The sequence below is a fragment of the Brassica rapa genome, chromosome A09, assembly GCF_000309985.2.
Source record: "Brassica rapa cultivar Chiifu-401-42 chromosome A09, CAAS_Brap_v3.01, whole genome shotgun sequence".
NCBI lineage: Eukaryota > Viridiplantae > Streptophyta > Magnoliopsida > Brassicales > Brassicaceae > Brassica > Brassica rapa.
In genome coordinates, this window is record NC_024803.2 from 32736329 (window position 1) to 32749120 (window position 12792).

Below are 12792 nucleotides of genomic sequence, written 5' to 3' on the forward strand. Positions count from 1 at the left end.
ATTCAGGCTTCACTGCTTTAACTTGATCTCCTAAACCAGTGTGAGAGCATTCACTATTTGTTACTTCTAAAATATGAGAAGCATATAAATTAAGTAGCGCACTTGAAAAATATGAAGGAAAAAGAATAATTATACTAAAGGCATGAGACATTGTGCTTAGTTGTCTAAGCAACATGAGCTCCACAAGAACCTAAAAAAGAAAACACAATGAATTATATACAAAAGATAAAGAAACATGGAATGAGATGATAAGGAATCAAATCATATCATCATGTGCAGCAATCAACAAAATGATGGGAGTAGTGTTCTCGATAGCTTTGGTTACCATCTTGTCACCAAAATAAAACATTCCTCTTTCTTAGCAATTCTAATCATTGCTTTGGCCATCGCCAAACCGGCCTTGGAAGTGATGAAACCCACGATGAACCTGCTTCATGAACATCGAAATCCAAAATAAATAATTTTGTAGGAAAAAACTAATGTTTCAGTCTTTAGGTGGCTTTGGACCAGTTTATGTATCTTAATTGGGATGTAAATCTTAATAATTTATGTGCTTGAATTTGACATGGATACTAGTTTTTAAAAAGGGTAAATCAACCTAATAACTACAAAAACAAGTAACATATGGAATGTGAAGAGGTGTAGTGCACAATATTTGTCATTTTTAAGGCGAAACAAAACAAATGAAACCAGACAATCTTAATACCCATGAATCTCTTATATTTGAAATCAAATGAAGATATCCAAGTTGAAGTTGCATCACATCAGCTAATCAAACAATAAGAGAGACATTAAACTCATGAACAAACCCAAAATTCATGAGCAATGTTCAAAACATTTTCTTTTGATTAACTTTTAAGGTTTACACTATAGCCTTTTACTTCGTATCTTATTTTAAAAAAAATTCCTTTCATTAATTTTCAAAATCTTACAATACAAATTCAAAATTAATTATTTTGGATTAATCCAAGACGAAGTAGTCTTGGATTACTCTGTCTTCTCTAGACCTATGATTTCTTTTGAACTCATCAGCTAATCAAACAATAAGAGAGACATTAAACTCATGAACAAACCCAAAATTCATGAGCAATGTTCAAAACATTTTCTTTTGATTAACTTTTAAAGTTTACACTATAGCCTTTTACTTCGTATCTTATTTTAAAAAAAATTCCTTTCATTAATTTTCAAAATCTTACAATACAAATCCAAAATTAATTATTTTGGATTAATCCAAGACGAAGTAGTTTTGGATTACTCTGTCTTCTCTAGACCTATGATTTCTTGCCTTACCTGAAATCACTCCTGATCATCAATGATAATCTTTAAACTCTTCTTCAATATTCCTTTCACCTTCCCTTGATCCTTCTCCTATATAAAGGCTATGCCTAAACTTAAGTCTTCCCAAAATCAAAACCTACTCTAAAGAAGCTACATTCATGGCCATGAAATCAACCGGAAAATGTAAGCTCCTCCACCGGAAAGTCTCAAGTCGCTGTTTATTTCAATGACGTCTCACCAGTACCAGCTCAATCAGATCGATCATGTGAGTTTGATCTTATCCAAAGTCTCAATTTCTTTTGTTCTTCAGGGAAATGGTGTATTTTATTTTCAGTTAATTTTCTAGGTTATATTGATATGGTTTTTATTTTTTTTAAGCTCTGTTTCATGTTGTAGTTTTTTGTATTCTCAAAAATGCCGAGAAATAAAAAGTGTTACTTGCTGACCCCAAAGAGGCAAGAACTGGTATTAGAGAGATTCGCTTCTTCCGGTTCAATCCCATCGACATATATCGAGGGTAATGGAGACTGGCACCGAGTAAGCAAAAGGAGGCTCCAGAGGAGGTACCTAAGAACTAATTGTGTTTGACCTCTCTTTAAATTTAATAATTGTTTTTTCTCTTCAATGATTTAACCTTTAAAAACCATTTTCTTTTGATGATTTTCAGATTCAAGATCTTTGCAACACAAAAGCTAATCAAAGGAAAAAGACCACTTAACAAAAAAAACAAGTACGCTCTGCGTGGACTGAGGTCATTAGCTGTTGCAAGACGGACTGTACCTGAGGACAAAAAAAAAATCTCTGGTGGTCCATGGGAATTAGTTGGTGGGTCGCCTTTGTTTGATCCTCCATGACATGATAGTGCATACAGCATTAGAAGAGCTTCAGACCTCGGTGTCAACATCAATGATCACTGGTTAATATCTATCTACATACTTTAATATTTGACTTCAATCTTTCTTATGTTGTATTGTTTTTATAATAGGTGATCAACTTGCTATTGCCAAAGAGACTTGACGTAAGCTCGGTATGGGATCAAACATGTATCCATAGCATCAGCTTCTCTACTTGGATAAGAAAGCTGATGCTTTTCTAATCTCTTGATTCCAAGTAAGTTTTATGCAGTTCTACAAATTCTTGAAAGCAGACCCCTCAGACAAAGTTATCCTAATATTTTAAAATTGTTCACTGCAGACTCTGAGCCATAACATTCAGCAAGAATACAGAGAAGTTGTAGAGAGGCGTGTGTTTACAGATTTTGAATAGGGATTCTGTCTAACGACTCAACTATTTCCAGTAATGATATCTGATATATACCTTTTGACATTTTTGGGTGTTTTGTTACTTCTTGACAATGGTAGTTACTCTCAACTAGCAGATGAAGAGGAAAGGACTTAAAACTCTGACTCTCTTAGTTTAAATTTATTAATTCTGTATTAGTATTGGGTCCATGATGATCTTTTCCTGTATGTAGACGGTGGATAGATCGATTGAAACTGGAGACAGTGAGCATATTTTTGAGAAATCAGTCATGGAGCATAGAAGATGGCAGGTTTGTATTTAGGTTTCGACAATAGTGTGACTACCTGTGCAACAAAACAAATGTTATGTGTGGTTCAAGTTAGGTTTTTTTTTGCCTCCACGCATGCAGGTAATAAATTTTGGATACACTGGCTGAGATTCTGGAACGGCATGGCGCTTTCAGAGGCTTAGAGAAGAAACTCATCTACACTGTAGATTATAATAAAAATTGCTGAATCTGAAGGTGTCAAACAAGATGCTGATTAAAGAATGCATTTGAAATCGGTAAGAGGTTCTTCCCATTCCACTTGTTCCTCCGCGGCACAGTATCTTTTGTATTTAAGGCTTTTTTATGTGTGTTAGGTCCAGGTGCGACGGATCGGAAGAGGTGGAAGAGTTTCAAAACCAGACGAAAGGTAACTCTGCTAATATGTATTCTTAGAAAACATTGAATCGTTTGCATGAAGTGCTATTGTTCAATAAACATTAGTATCTAAAGAGTTTATTTGTACATCAACAACTGAAAAGATGTAGTATGACCCCAACAGGAATAGTGAGGCAACCTTTTCGACCTTAAAAATGTATAAGTGAAGAAATTGGGACCATTGAGTTCTCTATGTCATTGAGCTCAATATATAGTAAGCTTGATGTAGATTTAGAGGAGACTCACTTATATTGACTAGAGAGAAGACAAGGTTAGCCAAAATAGAGGACATACCACCTCACTAACACCACTAAAAAGTAAAGGTATCTTTCCAAATCTGTAGAGATCTTGCTCCAAACCCCTTTAACTAAGTGACTGCTACCCTTTATATTCACCAGTAAAGTCTCTTACAATATTACCAAGAAAAGAAGCTTGCTTTACTGTTTTCTTTTAACTATCAATCTATAGTGACACCATTTCTAACACTAATAAAGGCTTCAGAAAAAGTGCATAAATATTATTATTACTAGAAGTAACCATGTCAATAAATCTGAATCACATCAAAAGACCAAGTAGAACAAGAGATGAATGGGAAGCAAAGAGTAGAGAAGTCTGAAGATGGTGGAGAAAAGAATGGTGAAAATGCAATATTCAAGTGGACTACTCATAAGAAGTCGAAATACGTACCCTTTTGTGTTCTTCGTCTGACTCTAGAGGTCAGAGTTCCAATTGAAATAGAGAAAACTGACAAGGATAATGTGAGACCTAAGTTGAGGTTGGTCTCATCTTCTAATGTCTCTGTGTTTTAGATGTTCCACTCAAACTCTAGATTCTATGATCTTCTCCTGATCTTCGTACTAATATCTTAAGCCTCCTTAATCTTCAAACCTTCAAGGATTTCAAGCCTTCATAACTGAAACCCATAGTTACAGGCCCATACGTGGTACAAACCAAACACTAAAATTGGTATAGAAATCGAATCAGAAATATATTTTTTTTGTAATCAGAAATATACATCCAGTAACATTATACTTTCATGAAAAATGGAAAAATACAAAAACATCAAGAGAGAAAAAAACTCAACCACTAAAGCCATTACCTCTCCATGGTACGATATAAACCAAACCAAAACCAGAAACCAACCAAACCGGAAATCAAAGATCAGCAAAACCAAACACTTTCCAGTTTCCACAGCTAACGTTATTCACTGTACAAATCTAACAAAGCTTTACTCAGCCTTCACAAAACCATCACTCTTTTGAAGTCGAATCCGTCTGAGACACCCCACTACCCTGACGATCTGAGTAAGGTCTAACAAACGATCTCCTCCACCAAACCTCAAAAGCTCTCTGCAGATTCGGACAACCATCTCCACCATTCAAGAAGCTCCCAAGCCAAGACATCAAAATCCTCTGCTGATCTTCCAGCGGCAACGTCAGTATCGTCCTCCCTATCCCTTCCTCCACAAGCTTCCCATCGAACGATCTGCAACCGTGCTGCAGCCAGTTATAGTCCTTGAACAAAGGCTGCAGCCACGTGGTCAACAGCAAAAGCCTAGTGTCTTTCGAAGGCAGCAGCTCTCCTCTCCCTATCCCTACGAAGAGCCTAGACGTCACACGGCTTATATGGTAACGAGACACCAAAGGAACCTTCTCGTGTAACAAAGCGAGCTCCTTTTGGTTAGCCCACGTGACTGAAAACTCCTCTGCTGCTTGTCTTTCCGCCAACACATCAAGCAGCCACGTGAGGTTATCAGCTTCCACACCTATCTGTTTAGCATCACTCTCGTCTTGTCTGAACAGAGACAAGACCGAGTCTAAGCAGCTCTGGCAAGAGGAGTAGATCGTCTCGTTGAAATTCTCAGCTACATTGTTCCCGTTCTGCTCCCTGAGAAGCTTCAGAACAATAGACTTCATCTCGCGACGGCTCTTCTCCTCTTTGCTTCTCAACACAAGCTCGATGATGCGTGAGAGCGTCTCTTTAGGCGGATCCACAGAAGAGGAAGCAACTCTTTTTAACACAGGAGTAGTAACAACACTAACACCTTCTGTCTTTAATCGAAGTATCGAAGAGATCACTTTCTCCTCTTCCTCTTCACCAACCCAAGGCACAGCTTCTAAATAATCCAAACAAGACTGAACACAAGAACCAAAACCAAGAAGCTCCGCAACGTTAAGGACACGGAGGACTCTGCTCACGTTCTGTTTCATAAGCCTTTGCTTCATGTCTTTACAGTACATGAGCCCAACGGTCTCGACGTAGATCTCAGCGTCTTCGCAGCTCTCGATCTCAAGACAGGCGAAAACAGAGTCTTTATCGGAGAGTTTCTTAGCGAAGAAGCTGCTGTGATCAACAAGGACCTTCTTGTGAACACTCAGCTTCACGCAGAAGCCTTGCTTCCCCACCAGAATCACTTTAGCGTCGCTGCTCCCTGGCTCGCCGAACTCGATGGCCACTTTCCTCGGTAAAGTCTCGACCTTTTGCCTCTCTGGACGCTCTTGGACCGTCACCGGGACGGCGATGCTGTGATGGGTGGTCTCTTCTGAGTTGCTCTGTTGTTGTTGCTGCTCGTCTGAAGCGATGACGGATCTAATAGTCGTGGAGGAGGGTCTCTTCTCCTTCTCCTTCTCCTTCTCGGCGGGCTTCTTCTCGGTCGGAGAGTGTTTGGGTTTGTGGAGAGAGTGGTGAGATTTGAGAGTCTTTTGGAAAGCTACGGGAGAAGGGCAACACCAGAAGCCTTCAGGAGTTACAGCTACTGGTACACTCCTGATCTTGGTTTGTCCTTGCTGCTCTGCTTTTGTTATCTTCTTGATCTCAGCCATTGTTGAGTGAGAGAGAGAGGAAAGGTTTAAGCTTTCACACCATTAACAAGAAAGGGACCCAGAAGGATACAATCTAAGAAACAGAGTCAATTGCAGAGATTGGGGTTAAGTAAGAACTATAAACCCTAGAGATTAGAACAAGCAGCTGTGTAGTAGAGATTGAATGATTTGAAGGTAATAATGGTGTTTGAAGAATGAAAAAGAAGGAAGCTTTAATCTGTAAACAATGGAATTTCAAAAAGAAGAGAGTAAAGCCAAGAAAGGACGAGAAAGAGATGCATCAAATGGGTTGTCTCTCCAACTCGATTCCTTTATCTTCACTTTACTTTTGTCTCCTCACTCCCTCTCTCTCTCTCTCTCTCTCTCTCTCTCTCTCTCTCTCTCTCTCTCTCTCTTATCGCATGATTTTGTTGATTACATGTGTTTGTGGGCCTTCCACCAAAAATATTCTCTCTCTTTCTCTCTCTAAAAACAGTTTTCTATTGTGACCACACAGCCACGCCATCTTCTCTCTCACTCTCTCTACATCGTTATTGCTGTTTAAAATTTTGATTAAAAGAGGAGGATAATAATAATCAAAATTTAAAGTAAAAGTTGTTGTGTGTTTTGCTCATGTTCATGTGGGACAGATACAGTCCTCTTTATTTGTTAATCTTGATTCTCGATGATGCTTACAAAACAAACCATCACTTTCTTGAAGATTATGCCATTGCACATGCTATCATGTACTATTAAATTGGTTTATGGTTAACAAGGTTCATTAATTACTGTAACCTTATAGGTTATAGCTGTTTTCTTTCTTTTTTGTTTTGCCAAAGGCTATTATAGCGTAAAACCTTGTTTTCTTTTTAATCGAAGAATATAAAATATTCCATATTTGGATTGTGAGCTCCATAAATTTAGGGGGTTAGTTGAGTAGTTAGTTTATTTTGCATAGTTTATTCGCATACTATGCCATAGAGTATCGGCTTGCCTTTATAGTTGAACAAGAACTACTGGGAGTTCGCTATCATTTAAATTTAGAATTAGATCTTATTATTATACTGTGTGGCTGCTAGTGCGATGTATAATGTCCACCAACCAATATTTTAACACTGTATAATTTACTTTTTATTTATTTTACATACGTACATCACTTATATTGCTGAATTTTTTAAGAAAAAATATTGCTGAAGTTGTATATCCGATAAGGTTATTATATGTCACAAAACCCTCTCTCTTTTTTAGCAAGGGTTTGTCACAAAACCATTTTCAAATAGGACGTTCGCACTTTGCATCGTATAATTGTATTTGTATTCATGGTTAGAGGCTTAAAGCTAAAATTAATAAATCACGAAATAAGAATATTCTTATTCTCACCCATTATAAAAAAGAGAATATTATTATGTTCTGTTTATATTTTATCATTTGAGAAAAATATGAAAATATGTGACAAAGAAGATTTGATGGCATTTGCTGGAAGCTAGACCCACGAATAAAGAAGAAGCATAAGGACTCTTGATGTCATCTGTTCCCCCAACTTCATTATTCCAGTGCCAATTAAAATGGGTAAATCTTCTTTTTTACTGCAACGAAATTAATAATTTCTCATATCTAACCTATACTAAAAGAGTTATATGAGCATCAGAGAGTGTGTCCACGTAGGACAATTAAATCATCCAATCAGAGAACAGCTCTCCGCCACGTCAGATACGCATGACAAATTTTAATTTTCTCAAAATCGAATCTCGATCCCTTTCTCTTCGTCTTCTCCGTCTGCTATTTTAGATCGAAACCGTGTTCGACTGGTCTTGCAGCGACGAATCACCCGCGAGGCATAGTCTTATCTTCCGCGGTTTGATCCATGTGCTGTACGCAGGGTCGGCAAGAGCCTCGCACGATGAATCGACAGAAGAAGCTATTGAGTTTGCGACTCAGCAGGGGAAAGAGAAGGAGCTGTGCAAGACTGGAGACTCCGTTGTTGCTCTACTCCAAGTTGGGAACGCTTCCCTAATCAAGATCTTGACCGTTAAGTGATGATGATTAGGAAAAATCCCGTTTTTGGCGTCTGGCGTTTGGAGGAAACGCAACTATATACGTTTTTCTTAATATGAATTTTATTCAAGATTTGTGATTAAAATCTTGAGATAGAAAACTCAAATTCTATTTCTTGATAATTACAACTGTGGTGACCCGTGTGAATCCACTTACGGTTTTTCTTTCTTCTGGATTTCTATTGGTTGTATGGAACTAATGAATCGTACACGTATCTCTACTATCATGATTTTTTTTTTGTTTTGGTGAAGTTTGATGCTTTGGTTGCAGCCCTTCCGTTATCAGACTGAGGTGAAGAAACTCAGTTGAAAAGAATTGCTGAACTCCTGGTATTGATAAATAAATCATTGCATGTTCCCTTCTATGCTATTTTTCTTCAGGTGGAAAATGATGTTATTGGCCAAGAGCTCTCTAACGATTTACATCTATTCTGATCCAACTGCTGCGGAACGTTTGTATCAAAGAAAGATGTCATGTAGAAAAAGGTATGTTAAACAGTTTACTCTCTCCTTATATTCTAAACTAAAACCTCGGAATATAATTTTAGTTGTTTATCTTTGCTTTATTTCAGTCATCAGCTGGGCAAGCACAAGGTTTAACAACCACTAAACCACTCAGTTGAGACAGTAGGATCTCTTTCGTGTTGATCATACAAGGTATGTTGCTAGGCTGAGATTTTTATATTTTTCTGTGAGAATAAATGTAGTATGAAAAAAAATTAACCAATCCCTAACACTTATAACAAACTTCACTATATCCCTCTCTATTTGTTACCAACTCAAATCACTTTTACTATGTCATTGAAGCTTGCGATATAGAGCTAGAAGACAAAGCCATAGAAGTAGCAGAGCTGAAAACAGAGAGGTAGAGCTAGAGAGAATTACAAGGCTGAAGCATGTAGAGGCAGACATATCCCCAGCTAAAAGTTAACGATGCAAAGCGGAGGCTGATTGGTCGATTATTAAGGACATGGACAATATTCAAACGCTGGATGCAAAATTGTTTTCAGTATTTTATTTGCTAACGCCACCGTGAGTTTATTATTACCTCCATCACCTTATCTCTTAGAGTTACATAGATTTTTTTATTTCTTTCTCTAAAACAGAAGCTTATCATTCATTGTTCCTAATATTGACCACTCTCTTTTGTTTTTCTTTGTTTCAGGTATGTGCAGGTTGCAGAGTTTAAATGCCTACTCGGTGTTAAAGCTAATACCAAAGAATGAATACTATAACAAAACTCTCCAGCTTCCAAAAGAATTTGATGCTACAACCGCTTGGTGACAGTGCACCAGTGTTGGAAGGATCCTAGGTTAGTCTTAGATTCCATTATCTGTGCCTCTATTCATTGTCTTGAAAAATATGATATACTGGTTCTTCTTCTTAAGTTCTGTATCTAATTCTCTCATTGAGTATCACACTAAAGATCAGGTAAAACTTTGCTTGCTAGGTTTTTATATTCATTAGTGTCTTCTAACAATTTCCAATTTCCAACAAGACAAAAATTGATGATTGCTAGCATCTTTCTATCAGAAAGATTAATATGGTGTCCAGAACATCATTTAGATAGTAATCGTCTATACACTTAAGTCTATGTGGTTTTATTCCGAAATCAGTTGTAAGAAGATACTGTTGTGGTCGCTTCTTTTCAGAGTACTGTAGTAAAGGTTCTTCTCGACATGTGCAGGTGCTTTTTTATACAACTAAATAAATGTCTAATACCAACCCGAGGATGCTGTACATTGACAATGTTGATGATGAAACGGAAGATTCCGAGGACGATTTAGATGAGAACTTTCATGGGGATGACATGCCTGCATCCCACTGCAATGTCGACGAGTTTGACTAGAAAAAAATTATCATTATTTTTTATATCTCTGTTCAGGGGAAGAGAAAGATTTGGCTCAACAGATGCCGCCAACATATTTTTTTATCCTTCTTTTCGCTTCGGTACTTCCACAACACATATTCTATAATTGTTAGTTTGTTTTTCTCTCCTCAGGTCTCATTCATCTTCTGTCTATTTGGAAATTAAACTTACTGAAGAAGTTGCAAGGGATAAGCAAAGTTGCTTCTTCTTCAGGAAACAAGTAAGCATCACCTCCTCTCTGAGAAATGTTTCATTGTTTCTTCGACTTTGGATCAATTTTCCGGAGGTTTTAACACTTTCACTGAAATTTTTTAAGGTTAGGTTGCAAGAAACACTGACACCAAAGAAGTTGCTTATTCTAGCTCTTCAGGAAGCTGAGAGAAATGGAAATATCATATATATTATCTGCCTTATCCGTGAGTACACTTATGGCTTCCACTCACACTTTAATTAGTGTTCCAGAATTAGTTTGGGGCTTTATGTTAACTGCTATTGGTTACAGGTGTGGAGGATTCAGAGGATGAGGACCATACTTCTCAGGTAGGTTCTTACATTACTACTTAACAATTTTTTTACCTTAGAGCTGAGAACCTTTTTTTAACAATATGAACCTTTGTGCCCACGTATGTAAAAATAAATACTGTCCAACCCCTTCTTTTGTTTAGTCATGTGTTCTCCAAAGTACAAAGTTGTGAAAAGACGTTCCCATTATCGAGGAGATACGTCATACATGTTCCATCTATCTATTATGCTTCCCTCTGGTATTAGTTGTTTTGTTTCCATGATCAGGTGGCTAAGCGTTGATGCTTTTTGATCAGGTGGCTAAGCATTGATGCTCACTGCAGGTTTCAACTGAATCACTTTGGTTTACTCCAAAAGAGAGGTATTAGCTTATAACTACTATACACTGTGCTCTTTGGTGTCTGAAGGAAAGAAATCTACTCTCAGGTATATATTTAAATATATGGTTTCTGTAGCAATTTAAAATTGGATTCATATAGTTTTAAGCACACAACACATATGCTAATTTGAAGGTTCATCGCAATGGAACTCTATAATGTCTGAGAGGTCCTCTATAGTTCCATCGTCAGGCTTCCCAAGTTTAATCTTTCTCCAAGGTATAAGTATTTTCACTATTATATTTTTAAATTTCACTATCTTTTTATCTATGTAGTAGCATATTGAAAACCCAATGTGATAAGAATCTCTCATTCTGTGAATTCAAAAAGTTTCCATATGGCGGAAGGGATGTAACACTTCTGAAGTCATTTGAGTTCCAAGACCTATATTCATGTGGTCAGTTTTTACCGTTTCAAGTTTCAACAGTGGTCACTCCACTTTGGATCAGCTTGCATTCAGTTACATGCCAGTTAAGTTCAAGTTTCTTCGTGCAAGAGCGTGCACCCGAACATCACCTCTCAATTTAGCTATAGAGATTCTGAAATGGAGTGAGGAGAGAACAAACATATGCGTGATGTATACTCTATGTCCAGTACTTATCAAGTTCTTCTCAAATCAGTGTATTCACATTAAAAACAAGTCTAATGTAAATAGTCACCACTATCTGGAGTAGAGATTCTTACACATTGATCTTAATTGTTTGAGATTCAGTTCAGCGCATTCATTTCTTTTTTGAACTTGACCATTGAAACTCTTCGCAACTAAACCATGACTTGAACCCCTCTAACCATCGACTGTTCTCTTTTTTTTTGTGACTAATCGACTGTTCTATAATGAATGCTGACATTAACATTTTAACAATCTGTGAAACAAAACAACTCATCCTTCGTAAGTAATCCTGTTGAGCAGCATGAATCATGAACTAATAAAATATTTTTTTTTTTGTGCAACATTAGTTATCTACTTAATTAACTTCATTTGGTAACTAAATGTCTTTTTAAAAAAAAAAATTCTCTCGCAAGTTATCATGTAAATACCATATGTTTTGAACCAAGTGTTGTCCAAGGTTGAGTCCTCACAAAAAGAGTACGAAATATGAGGAAACCATAAGAGAAGACAAATTAATACCACATTAAACAACAACATGTCAACGTTTTTCATTTATGTTCACAAAAAATTAAAAAAAGTTTAAAAATCGCAAAAATGTATGAAGTTTAACAAAAACAATAAAAACTAAAGTTAATTAGAAGTAAGAAAAAAACTAATAATGACAGAAATTTTACGGAAATAAAAATCAATGAAGTTATATCGAATTAGAATGTGATATTAATTCAAAACAATTAATGTTTTTACTAAAAATGAAAATATGAAAATAATGGTTTTGGATCATAATTTTGGACCGAAAATATATTATAAATTCCCCTAAACAATTAAATAGATGAATTAATCCTTAATATTGTAATCAAGCATATAAGAAAAAACATTACGTTAGAACGTATATAAACATTACAAAAGATAAAAGATAGTATCTGTAAAATTAAATAGTATTTAGTGGTAAAAGTAAAATAAATTGAGAATATCTAGATTATGTTTTTACACTGATTTTAATCAATGAATAATATTTTAACTATAGTTAGATTGTCAAATATTATCCTGTTTATAATAAAAATATAATATATTATATAATAATAATTTTGTAGAATTTTTAGTTAATTTAACTCATACAACATTTTTTCAAAAATTGTTTTAATTTTTTGTATGAAATTGTTTTTTAAGTTAAAAAAATACCATTTAGTTTATTTAAAACAATGAATAGATAAATTAGGTATACTTATTATCAAACAAATAGTAAAAAGAGGATATAAGTTTTAGATAGAGTGTCCATGTAGGCGAACATAATCGGCCAATGAGAAACTACATTTTTGTCATGTCACCTCCTATATT

The 12792-nt window shown here is 36.0% G+C and overlaps 1 protein-coding gene and 1 long non-coding RNA gene across 2 annotated transcripts; one reads left to right on the forward strand and one right to left on the reverse strand.

The window, feature by feature from the left end:
• Positions 1–4186: 4186 nt before the first annotated feature.
• LOC103840993 (BTB/POZ domain-containing protein At3g50780) lies at positions 4187–7496 on the reverse strand. Its single transcript, XM_009117504.3, has one exon. The coding sequence runs from the start codon at positions 6043–6045 to the stop codon at positions 4474–4476; it is 1572 nt and encodes a 523-aa protein (XP_009115752.2). The 5' UTR covers positions 6046–7496; the 3' UTR covers positions 4187–4473.
• A 3409-nt stretch (positions 7497–10905) lies between these two features.
• On the forward strand, positions 10906–12035 carry LOC117128544. Its single transcript, XR_004451901.1, has 2 exons — positions 10906–11066; positions 11178–12035. It is a non-coding gene; the product is annotated as an uncharacterized LOC117128544 (long non-coding RNA).
• The last annotated feature ends 757 nt before the right edge of the window (positions 12036–12792 follow it).